Source organism: Eleginops maclovinus, chromosome 21 (assembly GCF_036324505.1).
Source record: "Eleginops maclovinus isolate JMC-PN-2008 ecotype Puerto Natales chromosome 21, JC_Emac_rtc_rv5, whole genome shotgun sequence".
NCBI classification, from domain to species: Eukaryota; Metazoa; Chordata; class Actinopteri; order Perciformes; family Eleginopidae; genus Eleginops; species Eleginops maclovinus.
In genome coordinates, this window is record NC_086369.1 from 4,557,522 (window position 1) to 4,578,864 (window position 21,343).

The window sequence follows — 21,343 nt, forward strand, 5'->3', positions numbered from 1 at the left end:
TATTGCTGAGGGCCGATTCAAAATGGACAACGGGCGAATAGTATTGCTCTATTTGCTAACAGTTGGTTCTGTAATGTCATTGTGATGCATTGAAAAAAGATATATATTAGGGCGTCAATACTCAGAATAGAAAAGGAGTCCCCTAAGGTAAACAAAACCCAAAGTAATTTACTATGACATGGTTAGAACAATTATAAAGTGAAAGCACACAGAAACAAACACACCAGGCGGCTCAGGAGCAGCAAGGGACTCCGCTCTTTGCTCAAGGACACATCGGCTAATAGAAATCTGTCTCTAACTGACAGAAATAGAGCCCAGGTGTACATGTTATTCCCTTTCAACATCCACCTCTGAAAAACGTGGATGGCCCCTCATCTGTACTTTAGCTCAAGCTCGCCACCTAGAGGAAGTGTGTCCAAAAATCACCCGGTTAATGGAGTTAAGATCTTTATTGGAAACCCAGCCTTCAAACATCTTTTGTAGTCATTCAGAGTTACAACAACGACAGCGACAGACCCCATGTAACCTACAGCAGCGGTTCCCAAACTGAGGGAGGAAAATAAACGACTATACATGTGATATTCTCTTTTTTAGATGTTCAGAGGACGTGTCATTGTGAGAGCTGTGATCGGAGGTTACTGATGGAAAGTTTTGGAACCGCTGCTCTAGAGGTGTGTGTGTTTGTGTGTGTCGAAGCTGCAAAGTGAGCAGCGAAGAGTTCTAAACAGAACATGGTAACGAACAGAAAAGACAAATAAGGGAAGAAAATAGAGAAGTACATTTTGTTTCTTCTTTTGATTTCATAGTTCAATCTTAAACAATGCGAGTAGAAACACTTACGAAAAGATGCAGAGCTGTACTCGTTTTTTGTTCTGCCATTAATAAACAGCTTTCAAACTGTCTCACAGGATACAGCTACATTAATACAGACTGCCAGAGAAAAACACAGAAATGGTTTATCTTTTTATTGACGAATCCTGAGATTCGGTACTTCTTGCTAAATTCCACATAGTGTGAAATCAATATAAATACATTTTTAAAAAGATGGCGCATCTGGTGTGAGATATTTTGCAGTCGTGGTATCGTCGAGAGCATCTTTAAGTAGTAAGTGTTTCAAGGACAATACAATAAAAAAATGGAAATGGCACACTTGCCGTTTTGTTGATATTAGAAAGGGAAAAAAATATAGTGAAAATCTAGCCATGTCTCCAGACAGTCACCCTGAATATAACACTTGCTTATCAGCCTACTCTTGAATCTCCAATCCAACTGCAGGAAGTACTAGCAGCTTCTCATAATTCATTCAACCATAAAATCAAAGTTGGTTTTTCAAGAGTGAAATGTACTTTAAGTTCTTAAAAATAACAGATGTTTACTGAAGGTTAACAAAATGGAATAAATTGAAACATATTAATAAACTGGATTGGATTGGCATAGCCTGATCTTAATGAAAGAAAAAAAAACTATAGGTGCGGTGTATCGGCTCAAAATATACCAATTGGAGCATCTCTTGTAAAATCCCAAATCCCCCTCCAGCAGCAGTCTTTAGATCTGGAGAGAGAAACAGAAACATTTCAACTTTTATTGAAGGTTTTTCAAATATTTGATATGAACAATATTTGTATGAACACAGTTCTAATAACAAAATGTAAATGTTCCATTTTTCTATTTACAGTGTGGTATTGCTACTTTAATACAAGTTAAGGTTCCCAATAGTCAATAAATTGATAATGACTTCCTTTTACTTTAAGGCGGCTGCTTGACAAGATTTAGCATTTGACTTATTTTGTCAAAAGAAGAAAAGACAATACGGAGAAAAGTAATTTCCTCAAAATGAAGGTAAATAAAAAACAACGCTTGTGTCTATTAAACCTCACAGAGTAGTATATTGTAAAATGAGATACGCTTACATCATCAATGTCTTCATCATCGTCACCAATGTCATCAAACTGGATCTCATCGTCGTCTCCGGGCCCGAAGGTGTCTGTCTCGTTGATTTTGGCTGCGGGAAGGAAGATGGAGGAGTTACAAAGTAAATACCATACAAGTTGACGGAGCAAGAAAAAGAAATGGAATACATTGAGCTGACCTGAACATGATTTGTTAAAAAAGAATCATCTTAAAAAAGGAGAAACATTTGAAATGAAAATGCCCAGACCCCGAGGAGCTTTGCAGATAAAGTCAGACACTCAAAATACTGTAAAACTCTCTACAATACAACTACTCTTTAATCAGTCCAATATGGCAGAAAACAGCAGCAGTCTGGTAAGCTTTAGACACAGTTTACCTCCGGCGATTTGAAGCACTATATGTAAATAGCTTTTTTTTTAACCAACAGCTGTGGATTTGAGTCAACTCACCATGCTCGGGCAGCTCGCCGTACGCTTTCAAACTGCGAGCCTCGTCTGCGTTGTACTTCAGGATGACGTCAGCTTTGTTGTCCTGAAACACAAAATGATGACGTATTGTTTAGGTTAAACATAAAAACCGAGTGCTTAAAATGAGCGACTAGAATACTCGTCGTATGTCGTAATTGCAGCACCAAATACAAAGAATGGGAATTCAACATGTTTCCTAGTCCCTTGATGAATGTGATCGGTTATTGCTGAACCTTAAAATGATATTTGACTGTAGCTGTAAATTAGTAACGGTTCCTTCATCAACTATAAAAAGGTGGAATGCAGCAGAAATGTAAGTGCTTAGTTATCCTAAAGACATCCGTAAGACTTGTGCTGTCTTCATAGTGAGGGTTATCCAAGCATTCTCCATGTACATATTCTCTTTATCCGTGTTGTGTGTGTGTGAGGGAAATACACACCTGGTAATCTCTCAATCCCACCAGGATGATGTCCGACGTGTTAATCCAGACCTGGAGGGAATAAAACAGATCAGAGATTACCCCCCCCGCTGTCACATCGCAGCACTCTGCACTTTGTGACCCTCAATGGGTTCCACGCTGCCACATTACAGGCGGCTCACTGGCTATTGAGAACACGCCGACTCAGCATCCCGTCAGGAGGTTTCCTGTGTGCGCTGGTCGGGGGAAAAGGTGCGAGAGGACTGTCGGGACATTCCTACCTTTTTCCGGAGTTTTCCTCTGATGTGGCAGAGCCGCTTGGTTCCATCAAAGCACATGGCCTCCAGACGTCCGTTCCCCAACATCTTTATCACCTGAGCATACTCTGGAAGAGACAGGAGAGATTAGATTAGCAAAGTTACTGTTCTGCCAAGAATAACAGGCAGGTACCACGTGATTATGGGATGGTATTGGTTTATCATCACAATAAGTGGTATATTTCAATTAAACTGTTCATAACATTGATTATCCTTACTGACTTAAAAAAGGCTCAGAAAGTTGAAAAATGGAGTCTGAGGCAAAAAAGATAGAAATCCCAAAATCTCCTCCACACACTAAGCTCACTCTCCTGCCAACAGAGATTTTGGCAGCAGTGAGCACTGCAGAAGATCTATCCACTGACTGCCGGGGGTTACTACCATCCAGTGAGACTCAGTAACAATGTCTGCAGCGTGCCCAAAAACCTTCACTGCTGAAATGACATTTCTCCCTGAGAGGAGTGTCTGTTTCAACTTTTTGCATAATCAGTTTCCGGCTAGGCATTCTTAAATTGCATTTAGTGAATATAAAGGTTATGTTTTTATGATTTATTAGGCTCCTAGACAAATGACAAATCCTCCTCTCACCTGCTGAATTGTTGTTAAAGCTCTACACGTGAAACTGAAAATGAACCACTAGTTTCATTCTTATACAAATGTAGCGGCCTGACCGTTTAGAACACTTTCTTTGCTAGATGAATCATTTTCATTTACACTCAACCTGCAACTCTGAGGTTCTCAGGCCATACATTCGTTTTTAAAATCACAATTTCTCAAAGCCAGAGTTTAGGTTTTCAAATTGCTTGTTTTGTGAAACCGACGGCTTAAAATATTCAACTCAAAAACATGGAAGAATACTAAAAACATTTTAGAGACACTGGAATCAGCTATTTGGTTTGCCCCTTTTGCTGAAAATTGATGATTAAATCATGTATACATTTTCACATTAACAATACTTAGTGATTATAGACTAAGCATCAAGGATTTACTCAGATGTGAAGTTTTCCCTGTTTTTATCCGATGTAAATTACTATCAAGATTAATTTTATCTACCAACAACAGGGATAGGGGCTTCAATTACTGCAGTTAAACCATATTGACTTGTTCAGACTAAATGCAAACAGTTTAACTCTATGTCCTGCTTATAAGTAAAAGCAAGCACACATCCTCTGGGGAAAAGATGGATCTTTGGTGCCATTTTCCAGGCAGCAGTTGGCTCCAATAACCCCGTGTACCTGTAGAAATGGTACTCACCCTGTCCATCCTCTTTGAACACCAGCTCTCTCTTCTCAGACTCATTCTCGTTCTTTCCACGTCGCCTATTCTTTCCTCCCTTTCCTAGGAAAACAGACAAAAAGACGGTTATTAATGATGTCCATTTATAAATGTTACAGTTCGCTCTTAGATCCATGTCGATCTGGTTCTCACATTTTAAACAAACATTTTCTCCACACACATTCAGCCTGTAAGCGTGAATTAATATAACATAACATTTAATATAACACTTAACACTAGTGACACCATGGGTAAAATGTTACCTAGTATGTTTATTTGTAATCAAATTTAAAAGACAATGGTCACTTAGTAAATAACTACCACTCAGAAGGAAATACTTAACTTGAGCCTTCACTGCACTGACCTGACAGTTAGTGACTTTAATAAAATATACATTTAATATATAACATATTCTAATCGAATCTACAGTGTTTACACAAGCAGAGCTGAAGACTGAACCAAATACTCAATCAGTTCTTAGTTAATAATTAAAAAATAACTATCATTTGTAATAACTATCAGATGATCTAAAATAGTAATATAACACCAGGGGACTTATAATAGTACGTGCATTTACCAGATTAATCCTTTTAATGGAGAAACATTCTTAGTGAAGAGCTTTGACTTGGAGAAAGTGTTTTACAGTGTGGCATTCGGTACTTTAACAAAAAAGGTCTGAATACCAAATGGTAAGAACAGTAGCCAACGTTTAGGTTGTCTTGCTAGTAACCAAATCTAGGTGACATTCTGAAGACGTTACATTTATCAAATTAGATCTTGAAATTGGTTCAATATCTAGGAACAAGGATATCCTGTTGGCGTTTTAAGCGTTTTTTGTGAAATTAAAGTCGCAGATGTCACAGGCCACACCAGGGTGGGGTAAGCAACTAGCTAGTTAGCTAGCAACAGTATTAAAGTGCTATGCACGTTAGCCATTAGCCGGCTAGCAAGCACAAACTGTTTAACAACTTCATCTAGCCTAAACTAACGAAATCATTATCTCAGCCGAATGTATGTTTCTCATAGTTAGTTACACAGAGACACTCCTGACAGTTGAGTAGAAGACTCCTAAATCCGTGTTAATAAAAGAGAAAATAAAATTCATAAAATAATCTTGATGCTAACTAGCGTTAGCTGGTCGGTGTCACGTTTTCACTGCGTGTGTCTTCGCGGCGGAATCGAGAGACAATCAACAAAACAGACTATGCCTCCGTATCTTACCTTTATTTTTGGGCATATTCTTTTATGCCTTGGTCACTTTAATCCTGCTCGGTAGAACGGACGTACAGTAAATAAACAATAACTGTGTACAACAGTCAGTTCTAAACTGACTGAACGGTAACAAGAAACTAGCTAGTCACCACTGATTCGCTCCGCCGGTTTGCGCATGCGCTTTCCAATACATTCAAAACCACGTTGCTTTATTGTAAAAGGTGATTGTTACAGAGACAAAAGCCTGCAGAACTGCAAAAAAAACACGTTTAAAAACAGTTTTTTAACCAGTAATGTGGTCTGGTTCTTATCCGACTACACACAATTCACCATCAAATAATGAAACAGATATCCTGACACTTTGTCTGAGTATAGTTTATCACATTGTCTTGACATCATAATGGGCTTTATTTAAAGTAATATTGACTTGTTAAATGCGGATCTTTTAATTTCAACAGAGTATTTATACAGTATGGTAATAACGCTGAATACTTCCTCCACCAGTGAATGATAATTACTTTAAACATGTTTATTAAATGAGAATCAGATACCCCTGCATTTAATAATTACAGTTCATTGCAACGATGTATCCCTCCGCGCCAGCAGGGGGAGGAACTCGCTGCCCTGAGCTGTTGCTGTGTTTATTTCCCAAGAAACAAATTTAACATTTTGCAGGAGCAGAGCTGCTGATCGGGACCTTTTAACCCTCCTGCAACATATACAACTCGATTATCTCATGTTTTATACATTGAGAAGTGCATGTCACCTGTGTGTTTTTGCATCAAAATAGCAAAGTGACGCAAAGTTAAAAAAGGTCAGTTTTAATTTGACTGTTAACTTGTAGTCACGTTAGCTAGCGTGTTGCTAAGCTAGCTGCAGTTTTGTTTTCACCACAACGAGGTTTGTCTGTAATGGCTGACTTCAACAGGATTATGGTGAGTTAAAATGTACTTCATAGATAAAATAATTGTTGATGCTTCTTTTTCTCTGTACTCTGTGAAGGTACCTCAGAATTTCTCTTGCAACTTGGACTTTTCCTCCAGTTCTCTGTCCAGAGTTAATACTTTTTTCTCTTTTACATTTGTTACCTAACAATTGAAGATGTATGCACACAAGACATACAACAATTTAACTTGTTTACTTTTGTTCCTTTATGATGGTTTTGTAGGTGTTTTCTGTTTTCTATTGTTTATCTACCGCTGAGAAGAACGACGATATCCTACAGTGTTGTGGCATATTATTATTATAGACAGACCTCTTTTAAATAGTTCTTCCCCAAACCCAGAGATACTCAGAATAAAACCAGAACATATTCATTCACATTTAAGATGCGGTTACCAGTGACTTCACCTCTTTGTAAAAAGGGATTCAAATGTTATTAATTTACACCAAATAGTTGCTCATTATTTTCCTGTTGATCAACATACTTTTATATGAAAAGAACAATTGCATATGTTTCAATACTATAAAAAACATACATGCATATTTATTCAGTTGGATGTGAGTTAATCTGTTGCCTGAAAACATATCAACTATTTGTTTTTCTGTGTTTAGATGTCTTCTGAACACACTACGGTTGCGAGTGGGCTTGCAGGAAAGGCCACTTCGTCCTCTGTGGGGACAGCAAACGCAAACTGGGACTGTGCCAGCAGCTTGGATCAAATAACGGTGGTGAGAATCGACGACACGCACATCGCGGAGGATAAAGACTTAGCGGCTGTGCTACGAGATGGAGTACTCCATTCCCGCGGAGGAGGAGGCTGTTGGAGAGGATGAGGATGACGGCGTCTACGTCATTGAGTACTCAAACCCCGAAGAGGAGGGAGAGAGCTACCAGTTCACAATGTCTGTGGATCGACCGCTCCCCACCAAAGGGCCGATAGTTACACATCCTGCTGCAAGAGACAGTGTGATGTCCAAACCCTTCAGACCTCAGAGGTCGCGGTCGAAGAGGAAGAAGGAGCTCAAAGAGGAGGAGGAGGAGGAGGAGGAGGAGGAGGAGGAGGTGGTGAGTAATAAGTGTTTGCTGGAGCTCGGGGAGGACTACAGGGACATTATGAGGATGAACTCAGATAAAGAGCAGCTGGTGTGCACGCTCTGCCCGCCACCTGGACGCTTGTTCAAGAGAGCCGCCGGTCTGGCCGTGCATTTGAAACATGTGCACATGCTCAAGGGTAAAAAGACGTTTTTCTGCATCACCTGCAAGCAGTCGGTCCGCACGCAGATGGAACTGGATTCACACACGAAACGCCACGCCAATCAGGAAGCCGTGTTCACCTGCTTGCTGTGTAAGGCACAGGAGGGCAAGGCAGGGTACAAAGGGTCGAAGTTTGGTCTGAGGAGACACCTTGAGCAGGAGCACCCGGGCATCATACCGCGCTGCGACATCTGCAACAAAAGCTTCACGTCGCTCACGTCCTACCTGGCTGATCAGTTCAGGCACGTTGGAGTGTCGCCGTACTACTGCGCCCGCTGTCAGATCTACGAGATGACGGAGAGGGGTCTGAGTGTCCACACCAGGAATGACAACATCAGGCAGAACAAGCTGCTGGAGTCTCAAAACAAACTGCTGCATCCTCAAAGCAGCCTGCTGGAGCCTGAAAGCAGCCTGCAGGAACTTGGAGTCTCCGCCAACGACGATAATTCCACCACAGACGACTCTGATTTCTGACACCATTTGTTTTATTTCCCTCAGTAGCGAAAAATCTGCGAAACTTTTAGCATCTTTATTGACACATGGAGGAAAAGCAGTTTGGATAACAGGGATCTGTTTTTTATTGCTTGGCATTTTAGAATCTATGCTTATTCTTTTTATTGCCGGAGGTCAGATGAGAAGATTAATATCCCATCAGATAAATTTGCTGAAAAATAGTGAAAAGAATGCCTCAAAGTTTTCTTGTGACATATTTGAATGTGTTGTTTGACTAACTCTTATATGATATGTTATGATATTAAACAGCCAAATCCTCAATTTTAAGAAGCTGAATCCAGATTGTTGAAAAAACAAACATGAAATGACTTATCAAAGTAGTTGCCAATTAATATGGTTCAGATTAATTCTCTAATGTTTATGTTTTAAGACCCAGGTTGTATAAGAAGCCGGTGTTAATGCTGTATTTGAGTTGATGCACGTGTGTAAATACTGTATTAATCATCAGTCTTTCCAACGACAGGAGGAGAAAGTAAAACACTATTTGTACGCTGAATTAACAGGAAGTGAAACTTGTCTAATTTGTAATAAATGGGACTGAAAATAAAAAAATGCTATGATCCAGATTGTGTCTTTCTTACAAAAGGCTTCTACAATTCATGAAAGATCAAAATCTAATTTGGGTTTTTTTTAGCACAGAGGGTTAAACCATGAAATGCTTAGTTTGAAGGCATCGAATTCGCTTTAGAAAAATCTGTAATATCACACTGACATACGTTTCCAGTGTCCTCTTGCATAGAACCGCTTCAGCTCATGTTGCCAGAAGATCTCTATCTAAAATAGCCTGTATGAAACACAACCTTGTATTAATTATGTGGTGATTAAAACATTATTCATACCACTTGGAGGAAAGTGGTCTTTGTAATTTGTATGAACTTTATCTTTTAAAAACTATAACATGCTCAAAGAGAGTCAGCGTGCGTGATCAGCTGATTATCCTTTTTATTGTTTTTAATAGAAAGTCCAACTCTCGCTGCAGGTACAAAAACAGAGAGCTGGAGAAGCAGCAGGCTGAACACTGACAGAAGGAGGAGGAGGAGGAGGAGAAGAAGGAGAAGAAGAAGGAGAAGAAGGAGAAGAAGGAGAAGAAGGAGAAGGAGAAGAAAGCTATTCCCCAGTTCATAATTACAGAAAACAAATCCTTTTACATTCCTTTATCCCAGAGCTGTACAACGAAAGACGAGGCAAACAACATTTATATATTTCATATTATATATAAAACAACAAAAAAATCTATAGATCCCTTTTTACGTTGACGGACATTCAGATGAGCACGGGGAGGAAGAAGTGTTTTAGATCATTCACAGAAAGATACAGTATTTCTGACGGATGCAGGGGGGGCTTTGTTTCGTGCTCGCTGATTGTCTTCAATCTGTTTGTTTTTTGCAGCAGAGAAACACACAGGCGCACCTTTATATCACACACAGGTCTCACATCATTTCCAGATTATATTTAAAAATAGTAAGAGATTCTCATTCTAATTTGTGTTGTAAATAAAGGGCCAGTTCACCATTTACCGGTTGAGGAGTTCATATCATTTCTGCAAAGTTTCCCAAAAAGAAGAATGCATTTGGTTTCAGTTGTAGGGAAACTGTATTGAAATAAATATATTTCTAGTGTCAGCTGTGAAATGTGTCACCGGGCATGAAATAACTCAATACGTGTGGAAATAAAGATTCATATAATACATATTGAATTGATTTGGAACAGAGTTTGTACTGCATTATGTTGTTATACCTGGGAAACTCTGTCGAAATGATAGGGAAATTAGCAAAATATCAATCAAATAAAAGCTTTTCCCCCCATTGCATTGTGGGGAATGTAGTTTCAAGTGTTCCAGGGGCATAATAATAACTTGAATTGATGAATCAGCGGTCTATTAAGAAGGAAACGTATGGGTGAACTAACCCTTTAATGTATTCACTGATGAACCTCCAAGTTAGCGTTTGAGCTGGAATACAAATGTTTTAAAATGCACCAGCTGCGGATAGTTTTTTCTGCTACACTTTGAGTTTAAAACCGACAGAAACATCCCGGTTACATGAAGAAAAGATGCCTCAGGAAGAGTTTCACTCCAAAATCCAGACGTCTAAAGCTAAAATAAATCTGTAACGGAAAGACAAAATGCGTCAGGTTTTCGGAGTGAAACTTTTCTGCATGTTTCACAAATGCCTCATACATCTGTGTGCTTATCTTATTTTATTCTACGTACACCTCTCTCCTCCTGGACATATAAAAAAAATGCATTTTCTTGATTCGTAGAAACCTGAGTTGCTCGTACGTATTTATATTTACAGTTCAGCTCTCCATCGGTCGGCTCGTACAGAGGAAGGACACTCCGGGGGGGAGTGTCTAACATGTTTTTGGAAGCAAGAAGCTTTTCTCGCGTTATTTTATTTCATTTACATTTCCATAAACAGGTTTGACTTAAATCTCTTATCATTTTTTCAGATTTTCTTCTGCATTGTGTGTTTTTTTGGTAAATTTAAATACTTCAGTCTTTTTCTTACAATATTTGAAGTTATTTCTTGTCAATTTCCCACTTTATTATTATTATTTGAATATTTGGGGTTATTTTTCTCAGACAGCTTTTGATTTTTTCCTTGCATATATTAGATTTTGTTTTGCAAATTAGCTCTTATTGTCGGATAATATTTCAGGAGTCTTGGAGTAAATCTGAATATTTCAAATATATTACATTTCTTCATCTTGCACATTCCTGATTTATTTATCTTGCAAATGTACCAGTCTCAGCGAGTATCCCTTTTCCTATGTTTTAATATTTCCATTTCTGCAGGTAAATCTTGAAAGCAACATCTTGTTCATGTCCTTCTCCGTAGTCGCCGTGATGTCAGAGGCTTCTTGAGGTTTAAATACAGGCTCTGCAGCTACGCAGAACCCTAACAACAGTATAATGACCATCCTAGCTCTTTAGATGCATACATTAGATCTTCCTATGTTCCCGTTTGAAGTAAATAAATACAGTACTTTTATTCTCCTCGCGCGGGCTCCCTCTCCGGGTCTGCGCTGATTGTCCGAAGCAAAAACATGAACGGATTATTTCTCGAGCTGAGACATAACCGGCCAATCACAAGAGTCCGTTAAGGTGCAGGACAGCGGGCAGGGTCGGCAGCGAGGGGCGGTGGTCTCTGTTTCTATTTGGCGTTAGCGGCTCCTGGGTCCATCAGTAGTCTGTCCCCCGGACCAGAGGGAGGAAGAGGAGCAGGAGGAGGAGGAGGATGAAGGTCCGGTGGAGGTCAGAGTTGAAAGGGGTTGGAGGTCAAAGGTCACAGAGCGGTGGAGGTGATCTTCTTCATCCCCCTCCTCTGGGCCAGGGTGGAACAGCCCACTGGCTCCAACACCGGGGGGACGTTCCTGTTCAGCGCCGAGTACGTCGCCGCCATCGCACCCTGCAGGAAGTACACAGAATGCATTATTTCAGATTATTTGGTGCCATAATAATTAAATAATAAATAAAAATGGCTAGTAGTGTTTCAACTCTCCTGTCAGATTCTTGGTATATTTAAAATGCGTAACTATATACACCATGGGAACCTTTTCATAATTTCAGACACAAATTCTTCTCAAACCCCCGCTCTTCTTTATTTGAAATACCTTGACCAGGTGTGGTGCGTCCTGTCGGTTAAGGGTGTATTTGGGCAGCTGGTCCCGGTGAGTCACCCAGGGGTGTCGCAGCACCTGACCCGCTGTCAGCCGCCGGTGAGGGTCCACGTGCAGCATCTTAGACACCAGGTCCTAAAGGGTCAGAGGTCACACATGAAACACAGAGTCAGTTCAGTCAAAGTTTTTTTTGTGTCTTTGTTTTAAGATATTTTAGAGTCCATACCTTAGCCTCGGCAGAGACAGAGTTCCAGTATCCTCCAGTGAGGGAAAACTTCCCGCTGCCGATACGAGCCAAAATCTCCTCCGGCGTGTCCTCAGGACCGTTAGCAAAGGGCGTAAACCTTTAAAACATATTGATATATACATATGTTTACTTCTGTGTTAAGTTTAGAATGTTTATTTGTCAAACAAAAACATTAATCTCATATAAGGACCCAAAGAAATGCTAAGATAACTCATGAAATAACTACAAATACAAGCTAAAAATACATAAATACAGTTCTTACTTTAATTCAAATCTCTGTTCAATAATCATAATGTATTCATTAGAGTTTTCATTACGTTTTTCTAACCTTATTCAAGATGAGGGCTTTATTGGAAATTGTGAAACATCAGGTGTAAGTTGGCAATAATGAAGCACGATTTATTTATTTCTAATATAATAAATATTTCTTTCCTGTTAATGAAATAAAAAGCTTACCCTGTTAGCATAGTGTAGAGCAGAACTCCCAGACTCCAGATGTCACAGGCTGCATCGTAACCCTGCTTCTTCAATACCTGCCAGAAAACACCAGAGAAAAATCAGTTTCAGAAATATACCAACAGATTCACCGCCCCACATCTATGCACAGGTTAATACAGGACAGCTGTATTCATTTTGGTTGGCTTTTGTTTAGTTGCATAACAATAAATCGTCGTTGTCGTCCTGGTGATGGATTCATAGACTTGGTACCTCAGGAGCGACGAAGTTGGCAGTGTAGCACGGCGTCATCAGAAGACCGTTCTCCGCTCGCAGCTGTTTGGCGAATCCGAAGTCGCAGATCCTGATGGACTCGGCGTTCCCGCTCTCGTCCACGTACAGGATGTTACTGGGCTTCAGGTCTCTGTGCACCACCTGCACACACAGCAGGAGAAGTCACATGAGGTGTGTACTTACAGGACAGCACTTTTTTATCTTATCTTATCATCTCTTCAACAACACTAAAATGTCATTTGTCACTGTTTTCTCCCATGGCTTAAAATCCACCTTGAAAATACTGAAATATGTCACACAAACACATCAGTTCTTTGTGACCCGAAAGACAGAAGAGCTCTTTTGGTTTAACATGCTGCATCTAAATCAGATGTAGATCTACCATTGAGGGCAGGAAAGTGAGACATTATAAAACCTATTTTTCTCTTAAAGACAAAAACGTACCCCCTGCACATGCAGGTACTCGAGCGTCTTGGTGATGGTGTACAGGACGGCGCTGGCTTCTCTCTCGGAGAAAAACTTCTGCCGCAGGATTTTATCGAGCAGCTCGCCTCCTTTCATCAGCTCCGTCACCAGAAACACCGAGCGGCCGTCGTCATACACCTTCCACACGGAAACAACACATAAAAACCTTTTAGTCACTGCATTATTCATTGAAAATGATTCTATTCTGAGAGATTTCTAAACCAATCACACCTTCTTATTCAGGATATGAGTTCCTTTAATAGAACATAAAACATGCAGCATTATCTAATTAAAATAAAAACAGAGATGTCTGACCTGATACTGATTAATTCAGACTACGTGGTAGACCCGGTACCTTTGTTTTCTTTACCTGAACAACACCTTTTACTCTTTTTTATATTTCAGAATAAAAATATTATTAGAGTCCATTAATCAATCAGCAGACCTTCATTAGCAGCTAGTTAAATAATCCTTTCTTGAGTAAAAAAATCAGTATTAATCTTCCCAAATTTTATTATTGCTGATTTTCTTTGTTTTCTTTTCAGTAAATGTAATATACTGCTTTAATATACTTCCTTTTGTTAGGCTTAAGATACTTTTACTAACTTTATTAAATCACCCATCTTCATCATCATCATCATCAGTTATCTTTAATGATAGATACCAGAATTAGAACACTATAGTTAATTTACCCAACATGAATTTTAATTAAAGCATTGAGATGAATCCTATCTGGAACACCCACCATCCTTTGATTATGTTCTTACAAAAAGCATCAATGTAGGTATAATCAGCTTCAGTTACTAGAAGCGATTTAAGGAAGTTTCCACCCAGCAGCAAGACGATATTTTTAACTCTAATAAATACGAGTGAGTCATGAAAACAGGGAATTTAGTTTCTTTTGTCCACACAAAAATGTAGATTCAGCCCGACTGAGTCACTCTGGATAAACATGCAGTTTAACACCTACAATTACAGAAATATTAAATCCTGTAGATGGCCAAGGGGGGGTTTGGAAAAAGGGCTTTGAGTTTATTCTATGGCGTTGGCCCATAATATACAGTGGGGCAAAAAAGTATTTAGTCAGCCACCAATTGTGCAAGTTCTCCCATTAAAAAAGATGAGAGAGGCCTGTAATTTTTATCATAGGTATACCTCAACTATGAGAGACAGAATGAGAAAAAAAAATCCAGAAAATCACATTGTAGGATTTTTAATGAATTAATTTTCAAATGATTGTGGAAAATAAGTATTTGGTCAATAACAAAAGTTCATCTCAATACTTTGTTATATACCCTTTGTTGGCAATGACAGAGGTCAAAGGTTTTCTGTAAGTCTTCACAAGGTTTTCACACACTGTTGCTGGTATTTTGGCCCATTCCTCCATGCAGATCTCCTCTAAAGCAGTGATGTTTTGGGGCTGTCGCTGGGCAACACGGACTTTCAACTCCCTCCAAAGATTTTCAATGGGGTTGAGATCTGGAGACTGGCTAGGCCACTCCAGGACCTTGAAATGCTTCTTACGAAGCCACTCCTTCGTTGCCCTGGCGGTGTGTTTGGGATCATTGTCATGCTGAAAGACCCAGCCACGCTTCATCTTCAGTGCCCTTGCTGATGGAAGGAGGTTTTCACTCAAAATCTCACGATACATGGTCCCATTCATTCTTTCCTTTACACGGATCAGTCGTCCTGGTCCCTTTGCAGAAAAACAGCCCCAAAGCATGATGTTTCCACCCCCATGCTTCACAGTAGGTATGGTGTTCTTTGGATGCAACTCTGCATTCTTTCTCCTCCAAACACGACGAGTTGAGTTTTTACCAAAAAGTTCCATTTTGGTTTCATCTGACCATATGACATTCTCCCAACCCTCTTCTGGATCATCCAAATGCCCTCTAGCAAACTTCAGACGGGCCTGGACATGTACTGGCTTAAGCAGGGGGACACGTCTGGAACTGCAGGATGTAAGTCCCTGGCGGCGTAGTGTGTTACTGATGGTAGCCTCCGTTACTTTGGTCCCAGCTCTCTGCAGGTCATTCACTAGGTCCCCCCGTGTGGTTCTGGGATTTTTGCTCACCGTTCTTGTGATCATTTTGACCCCACGGGGTGAGATCTTGCGTGGAGCCCCAGATCGAGGGAGATTAGCAGTGGTCTTGTATGTCTTCCATTTTCTAATAATTGCTCCCACAGTTGATTTCTTCACACCAAGCTGCTTACCTATTGCAGATTCAGTTTTCCCAGCCTGGTGCAGGTCTACAATTTTGTCTCTGGTCTCCTTTGACAGCTCTTTGGTCTTGGCCATAGTGGAGTTTGGAGTATGACTGTTTGAGGTTGTGGACAGGTGTCTTTTATACTGATAACGAGTTCAAAAAGGTGCCATTAATACAGGTAACGAGTGGAGGACAGAGGAGCCTCTTAAAGAAGAAGTTACAGGTCTGTGAGAGCCAGAAATCTTGCTTGTTTGTAGGTGACCAAATACTTATTTTACCGAGGAATTTACCAATTAATTCATTAAAAATCCTACAATGTGATTTCCTGGATTTTCTTTTCTCATTCTGTCTCTCATAGTTGAAGTGTACCTATGATGAAAATTACAGGCCTCTCTCATCTTTTTAAATGGGAGAACTTGCACAATTGGTGGCTGACTAAATACTTTTTTGCCCCACTGTACCTGTATATTGATCAAAGACCTATTCCTCACTATTTCCTTTAATCCCAGATAATATTTTATAACGCTTTTTATTCCACTCACATCTTTGAGTGTGATGATGTTGGGATGTTGTCCGTATCTCAGCAGGATCTCCACCTCCTCGGTCGGGTCTCTTTTTGCCTTATTAATGATCTGAGAACAGAACAAAAACAGAGTTCAAAGTAAAGGAAAAGTTAAATGTGGGCATATTATTTCTGCTTGGGATGTTTGTGTGTTTTATACCTTCACTGCGTACTCCATGCCGGTGCCTTTGTGCACGGCGCGTTTGCAGATGGAGTACGAGCCCACACCGATGTCCTCTTTTATCTCGTAGGCGTCTGAAAACTGAGATGTGCTTCTGTGCAGCTGTTACATGCAAAGACACAAATGTCAAAGCAAACATTAATAATTATAATTATTCATTGAGGTTTTATTTTATATGACATTTTACTTCTTCTGTTTACATAAATATCTCTGCGTTATCTGATCTTTTTATTGCACATTATTGCTTTTAATTCTTATCTTTATATGTTGTTCAAGACTCGGTTTCAGTCTATAAGTCTGATTATTTTTCTCCCCTTACAATATGAAAGTGTGTGTGTACCTGTACAATATTGCTGGGTAGTGGTTGTGTGTCCTCTTCTGTTATTGCCACAAAACTGAATCCTCTGAACAGTTGATGGGCGTTGGCGCTGGGAGGAACACCCGGAGAGTCTGAGACACAGAAACAGAGACAGCTGCTGAACCTCACCGCTCGGATAAATCACAATTCATTCAGGATGAAGTCACCTCTCAAAGTGCGTACCTCGGGGTGTTTTAGCTGTGAACTCTGGATCGAAATAGAAAGTGTCGTCAGGTCGACCTGAAGCCGGTTTGAAGGGCGGAGGGATCTCTCTGCGGAAGAGTTTCTGCAGAAAACAGACAGAAATATTAAGTAATGAAATGTTTCTGAGCCTCTGGCTGCAAAGAAAGTCTCTCTTCTTGAATAATAAACAAAAACTGATGAGCAAATCACTTCAGAATCAGAAACCCTCTATTCATCCCAACGTGGCGGATATTTTCTTTATCCTATCTTGATTTTTTTTCTTAAAATGTTTAATTTCAGACTTGATTCAACAATAAAGTATTATCATATCACGTCATATCATAACATATGAAATAGGCAAGCCTGTTATAACATCAAACACGTCCACAAACATGATGAAACTAATAAAGTCTAGTTAAAGGAGGCACTGACGTTCCAGTCGATGGTGCTGAAGAAGTGATGTCTCTTTATCTCCTCAACTCCGTCTGGTCCAGCTCCTACAAAATAAATCAGTTAGTCCAGTGTTTTATCAAATAAATCTTTGAATGTTTCTCAACAATTATTCTGTGTTGGATTCAATTGAAGAATATTAGGTCGTACTAATTTGACTTTATATCTGGGGTCAGTTTATTGATTATTTCAGAAAGCAAATGGATTGTGATGCAACTCAAAATTGTATATTGATTTATATACCCCTCTATATTAATGAATGTGGATTAATGTGCAGGTCATTTTTAATACTTGAACATCTCCAGGCACTGGCGAGCATCTCTGAGCATGCATGCATTCTTCATAGTTTTTCTAAAGTTGTTCTGAAAGTGCAAACTGAAGTAAAAAAGCTGTACCTAATCTGTTCCCAGGGTTGCGTTTGAAAAGGTTCCTGAGGAGACTCTGAGCTTCTGAACTCAAAAACTGAGGCATTCCCAACTTGGCTCTGTGAGAAAAAAGACAGAGAGAGAGAGAGAGAGAGAGAGAGAGAGAGAGAGAGAGAGAGAGAGAGAGAGAGAGAGAGAGAGAGAGAGTTTATATTCAAGTAAAATCAAGAATAGCTGCAGAATGATATCAAATGCACATATTGTATATCCAGACTGAAAGTATCTGAAAGACAAAACGCTACACAGGAAACGAGGTCAGCATTCTGCAGAGAGCATGCTCAGCTGTTTCCTCCACACAGATACTGATAAATAGACGACAGGGGAAGTGGAATGGTTAATATTTCCTCTGATTTGTTTTTATATATTTCTCTTTGAAAGATTCTCAATCACTGTCTGTTCCTTAGCCGTTATAAATGGCAAGCACGCCTGAGTCCTCTCCTCCTCTTCCGCCTGAGTGAAGCACTTTATCTCCTCTATAATAACCCTGCAGGATGGACAGTAATCTGTAACAAAAGCCATTAAATGGTAATTTGATACGAGCGTAGCAACGATATAAAGCGTCTTACTTGAGGATCATGGTCATCGTCTCTTTCCGGTCTTTTCCTTGAAAGGGCAGTGTTCCAGTCAGCATCTCGAACTGAGAGGAGGAACAAATAATATTTTCAAGGACACCAAGCCTTCGGTAATATACGGATAAATAATACATAGAAATGCTTTGAGTTATGTGGAGAAGAACCCTATTTTGACGTCTTTACTTAAGATGTCATTAATGTTGTTCTCTTTGTGCAAAATAAACCAAATCACTGACAAAGAGGAAGATCTTAGGTGAGAATACATATGGAACAACATTTTAATCATAAGCTTTTAACTAAAATGAAATCAGGTTGGAAATATAAGGAGGTAACTCGGATATCTCACCATGAGCACGCCGTACGACCACCAGTCGGCGCTGTGTGTGTGTCCTCGCCGGTTCACCACCTCGGGGGCCATGTACTCCACCGTCCCACAAAAGGAGTACGCCTTGTTCTCGTGATCTATTGACTCCTTACTCAGGCCAAAGTCTATACACACACACACACACACACACACACACACACACACAGAAATAATAAAATCATAAAACAGTTATCAGCAGCGGAGTGTAGCAGTCAGAGCAAACATCGTAACACATGTGAGGTGCTTGTCTGTGATGAGTGTTGTTATTCCCATGCTCATTTCTGCTTCTAGGGCACTACATTTATCTGACAGATTTATTTACTTTATAAATTACATTTTTAGCGCTCAAATAATTAGCTGTACAGATATTATACTGACATTTTATAAGCATTCTAAAACAAGTACAGCGGAAATGATTAAGGAACCAAGTGATGGCTTACACACTCATGCAGAAAGCACACACACACACACACACACACACACACACACACACACACACACACACACACACACACACACACACACACACACACACACACACACACACACACACACACACACACACACACACACACACACACACACACACACACACACACACACACACAGTGTAGGTGTAATATTACGCACCAGTCAGCTTGATGTGTCCCTCTTCATCAAGCAGGATGCTGAAATAACAGAAATGCTTTTAATATTTATTCTCCAGGAAATGTCTGCAAACATTTGTAATGTGTGTGTGTGTGAGTGTGTGTGTGTGTGTGGTGTGTGTGAGTGTGTGTGTGGCCTCTTTTTCTGGTTTCAGGTCTCTGTAGATGATGCCGAGGCTGTGAAGGTGATCAAGGGCGAGAGCGAGCTCCGCCAGGTAAAACTTCACGTCTTCCTCCGTGAACATCACCTGCAACACACAGGATTCACTACAGGTTATTTTTTATATGATGGTTTCATTTGATGGTCTTTGACTGACTTTAATGCAACAAAAACACACTCCTTAAGGTTTTAAAATCCCTGTAGAAGAGGAGTTACCTCCTTGGAGAGACGAGTGAACAGATCTCCTCCTCGCAGGAAGTCCAGGATCAGGTACAGCTTCCCCTCTGTCTGAAACGCTGAGGGAGGGGAGGAAATAAGGAGATAAGATCTGAGAAGTTTCCTGCACGCTGAAATTTCCACTGCTAAAAGAGGAATATTGAGTTTGAATTGGCCAGCGAGGTGCTGGTCCGTGATTGGCTGCCTCACCGTAGTGCAGTTTGACGATAAAGGGGTGGTTGACTTCCACCAGGATGTCTCTTTCCATCTTGGTCCTGACCCGGTCACGCACTGAGTGGAAAACACGTAAATCAAGAGAGAGCACTTAGCGAAAAAGCCAAAATAAAACATTCTCCCTTATTTGGTTTTCTATTTTTGGATCTCAGATGGCAGAGGATGAATCACAAGGAAAAAAAGAAGGAAAAAAGAGAAGGAAATAAACACACACTGAAGGAGCATGTGGTATTTCTTCCACCAGCAGATGGTGTATGACTTTAGGAAGTTATCTCTCCTCTTCCTCCCTCCCTGCACATCTTTGTATGTGCGTCTCATGTTAAGGTGCGAAATTCCACTTTGGGCGATGATGGCTGAGCAAAGCAAACTCACTAAATCCACTTGGGAAAGATTTACTAGCAGAAAAGTAGGCTGACTTCATCCACAAAAGCTCTATTTGAGAGCAAAAGACCTTCAGCCTACCTTGATCTTTAAATGGTTTGGAGAAATAGGAATAAAATAAGTGACTTCTATTCAAAACATAAATTAGAAAGTATTTTAAAATGTTGTTTTATTTCTATTATCTTTAGAAAAACACTTATTTCAACTTTTTTAAATGTGCTCTATTCTTTCCTTTTTATATTTCCATGTTTTATTTATTTATTATTAATCAATTTCTTTTTCTTTATTTACTTGTTGACTTTTTTTCTCCGCATTGTTTTCTTATTTATTGTTTTATTTATTTCTTTTTATATTCACCAAGTTTTTTACTGAATCATTCATTCATTTATTTATTTTGACTTCTTTTAAACGTACACTTGTTTCTCTTATTTTGCAGCAGCTTGGGTTCAGGGTGAATCCCTTGCATTTCGGCCTATGCATTTGTTTGAAATTAAGTTATTTATAACATAAACACATAATGAGCAATCCCCAAGTTGCTTAGATGTCCCATATCTATGCAATCAATGCAATTATTAATACGTTAAAAACTACTTTAGATCATGACGATTCAAACGTATCACTTGAACGGACTGGAAAAGGTGTGTTGCATCCCTAAAGAAGGATACAGACTTATCCTTACCTAAAGTATCTTCATTTCAAAAAGTGTTTCGTACCTTTCAGTGTAGCTTTCTTCAGGACTTTCATGGCGTACAGCTGACCAGCATCTGGCCCCGTGACCTTCCTCACCAGAAACACCTAAACACACACACAAAATCCATCTGAAATAAATCCAACCATGTGTTTATCTATGTGATATAGGTGTGTGTGAGCAGCGCGATATACCCTTAACTGCTCAGTGGTGTGCATCAGTGCATATGTGTGTTTGTTTGGGTTCGCCTTCGTTTTCTAGGTCATACTTATGTAGATTAGCATGAACATAAACAAACACACAAGCTAATTGTTCATTCATAAAGACAATGAAAGTGAGTGT

The 21,343-nt window shown here is 39.8% G+C and overlaps 3 protein-coding genes across 6 annotated transcripts in view; 1 reads left to right on the top strand and 2 right to left on the bottom strand.

The window, feature by feature from the left end:
* Positions 1-950: 950 nt before the first annotated feature.
* Positions 951-5,818, bottom strand: eif1axb (eukaryotic translation initiation factor 1A X-linked b). Its single transcript, XM_063912826.1, has 7 exons — positions 5,611-5,818; positions 4,369-4,452; positions 3,079-3,182; positions 2,819-2,869; positions 2,361-2,442; positions 1,911-2,002; positions 951-1,551 (listed from the first exon to the last, which is right to left on the bottom strand). The coding sequence occupies exons 1-7, from the start codon at positions 5,624-5,626 to the stop codon at positions 1,546-1,548; spliced, it is 435 nt and encodes a 144-aa protein (XP_063768896.1). The 5' UTR covers positions 5,627-5,818; the 3' UTR covers positions 951-1,545.
* A 103-nt stretch (positions 5,819-5,921) lies between these two features.
* si:dkey-226l10.6 (zinc finger protein 263) lies at positions 5,922-8,875 on the top strand. Of its 2 annotated transcripts, none has more exons than XM_063912825.1 (2): positions 5,922-6,415; positions 7,156-8,875. In XM_063912825.1, exon 2 carries the CDS (start codon positions 7,331-7,333, stop codon positions 8,270-8,272), a length of 942 nt encoding a protein of 313 aa, XP_063768895.1. In that variant the 5' UTR covers positions 5,922-6,415; positions 7,156-7,330; the 3' UTR covers positions 8,273-8,875. The 2 variants fall into 2 exon arrangements, with proteins under 2 accessions (XP_063768895.1, XP_063768894.1); XM_063912824.1 differs by having other exon boundaries at positions 5,924-6,536.
* A 356-nt stretch (positions 8,876-9,231) lies between these two features.
* rps6ka3b (ribosomal protein S6 kinase, polypeptide 3b) overlaps positions 9,232-21,343 on the bottom strand; it is a 36,492-nt gene continuing 24,380 nt past the window's right edge. For all 3 annotated transcript variants that reach the window (XM_063912823.1, XM_063912822.1, XM_063912821.1), the window contains 19 exons: positions 21,027-21,108; positions 19,909-19,989; positions 19,699-19,778; positions 19,464-19,570; positions 19,306-19,343; positions 18,658-18,800; positions 18,306-18,376; positions 17,710-17,798; positions 17,297-17,361; positions 16,865-16,967; positions 16,664-16,773; positions 16,303-16,425; positions 16,123-16,212; positions 13,353-13,511; positions 12,888-13,049; positions 12,636-12,712; positions 12,159-12,276; positions 11,927-12,067; positions 9,232-11,721 (listed from right to left, as the gene is read on the bottom strand). In XM_063912823.1, the coding sequence (XP_063768893.1) occupies positions 11,599-11,721; positions 11,927-12,067; positions 12,159-12,276; positions 12,636-12,712; positions 12,888-13,049; positions 13,353-13,511; positions 16,123-16,212; positions 16,303-16,425; positions 16,664-16,773; positions 16,865-16,967; positions 17,297-17,361; positions 17,710-17,798; positions 18,306-18,376; positions 18,658-18,800; positions 19,306-19,343; positions 19,464-19,570; positions 19,699-19,778; positions 19,909-19,989; positions 21,027-21,108 (1,962 nt within the window). In that variant the 3' untranslated portion in view covers positions 9,232-11,598. The remainder of the gene's footprint in view (positions 11,722-11,926; positions 12,068-12,158; positions 12,277-12,635; positions 12,713-12,887; positions 13,050-13,352; positions 13,512-16,122; positions 16,213-16,302; positions 16,426-16,663; positions 16,774-16,864; positions 16,968-17,296; positions 17,362-17,709; positions 17,799-18,305; positions 18,377-18,657; positions 18,801-19,305; positions 19,344-19,463; positions 19,571-19,698; positions 19,779-19,908; positions 19,990-21,026; positions 21,109-21,343) is intronic.

What these genes read in the sequence shown, in the direction of transcription:
- si:dkey-226l10.6 (XM_063912825.1), top strand. Translation starts at nt 7,331, where the DNA reads ATGGAGTACTCCATTCCCGCGGAGGAGGAGGCTGTTGGAGAGGATGAG.
- eif1axb (XM_063912826.1), bottom strand. An exon ending in GTTCAAAGAGGATGGACAGG is followed by an intron (nt 3,183 to 4,368) that starts GTGAGTACCATT and finishes TGTCTCTTCCAG; the next exon opens with AGTATGCTCAGGTGATAAAG. An exon ending in TGGGATTGAGAGATTACCAG is followed by an intron (nt 2,443 to 2,818) that starts GTGTGTATTTCC and finishes TTTGTGTTTCAG; the next exon opens with GACAACAAAGCTGACGTCAT.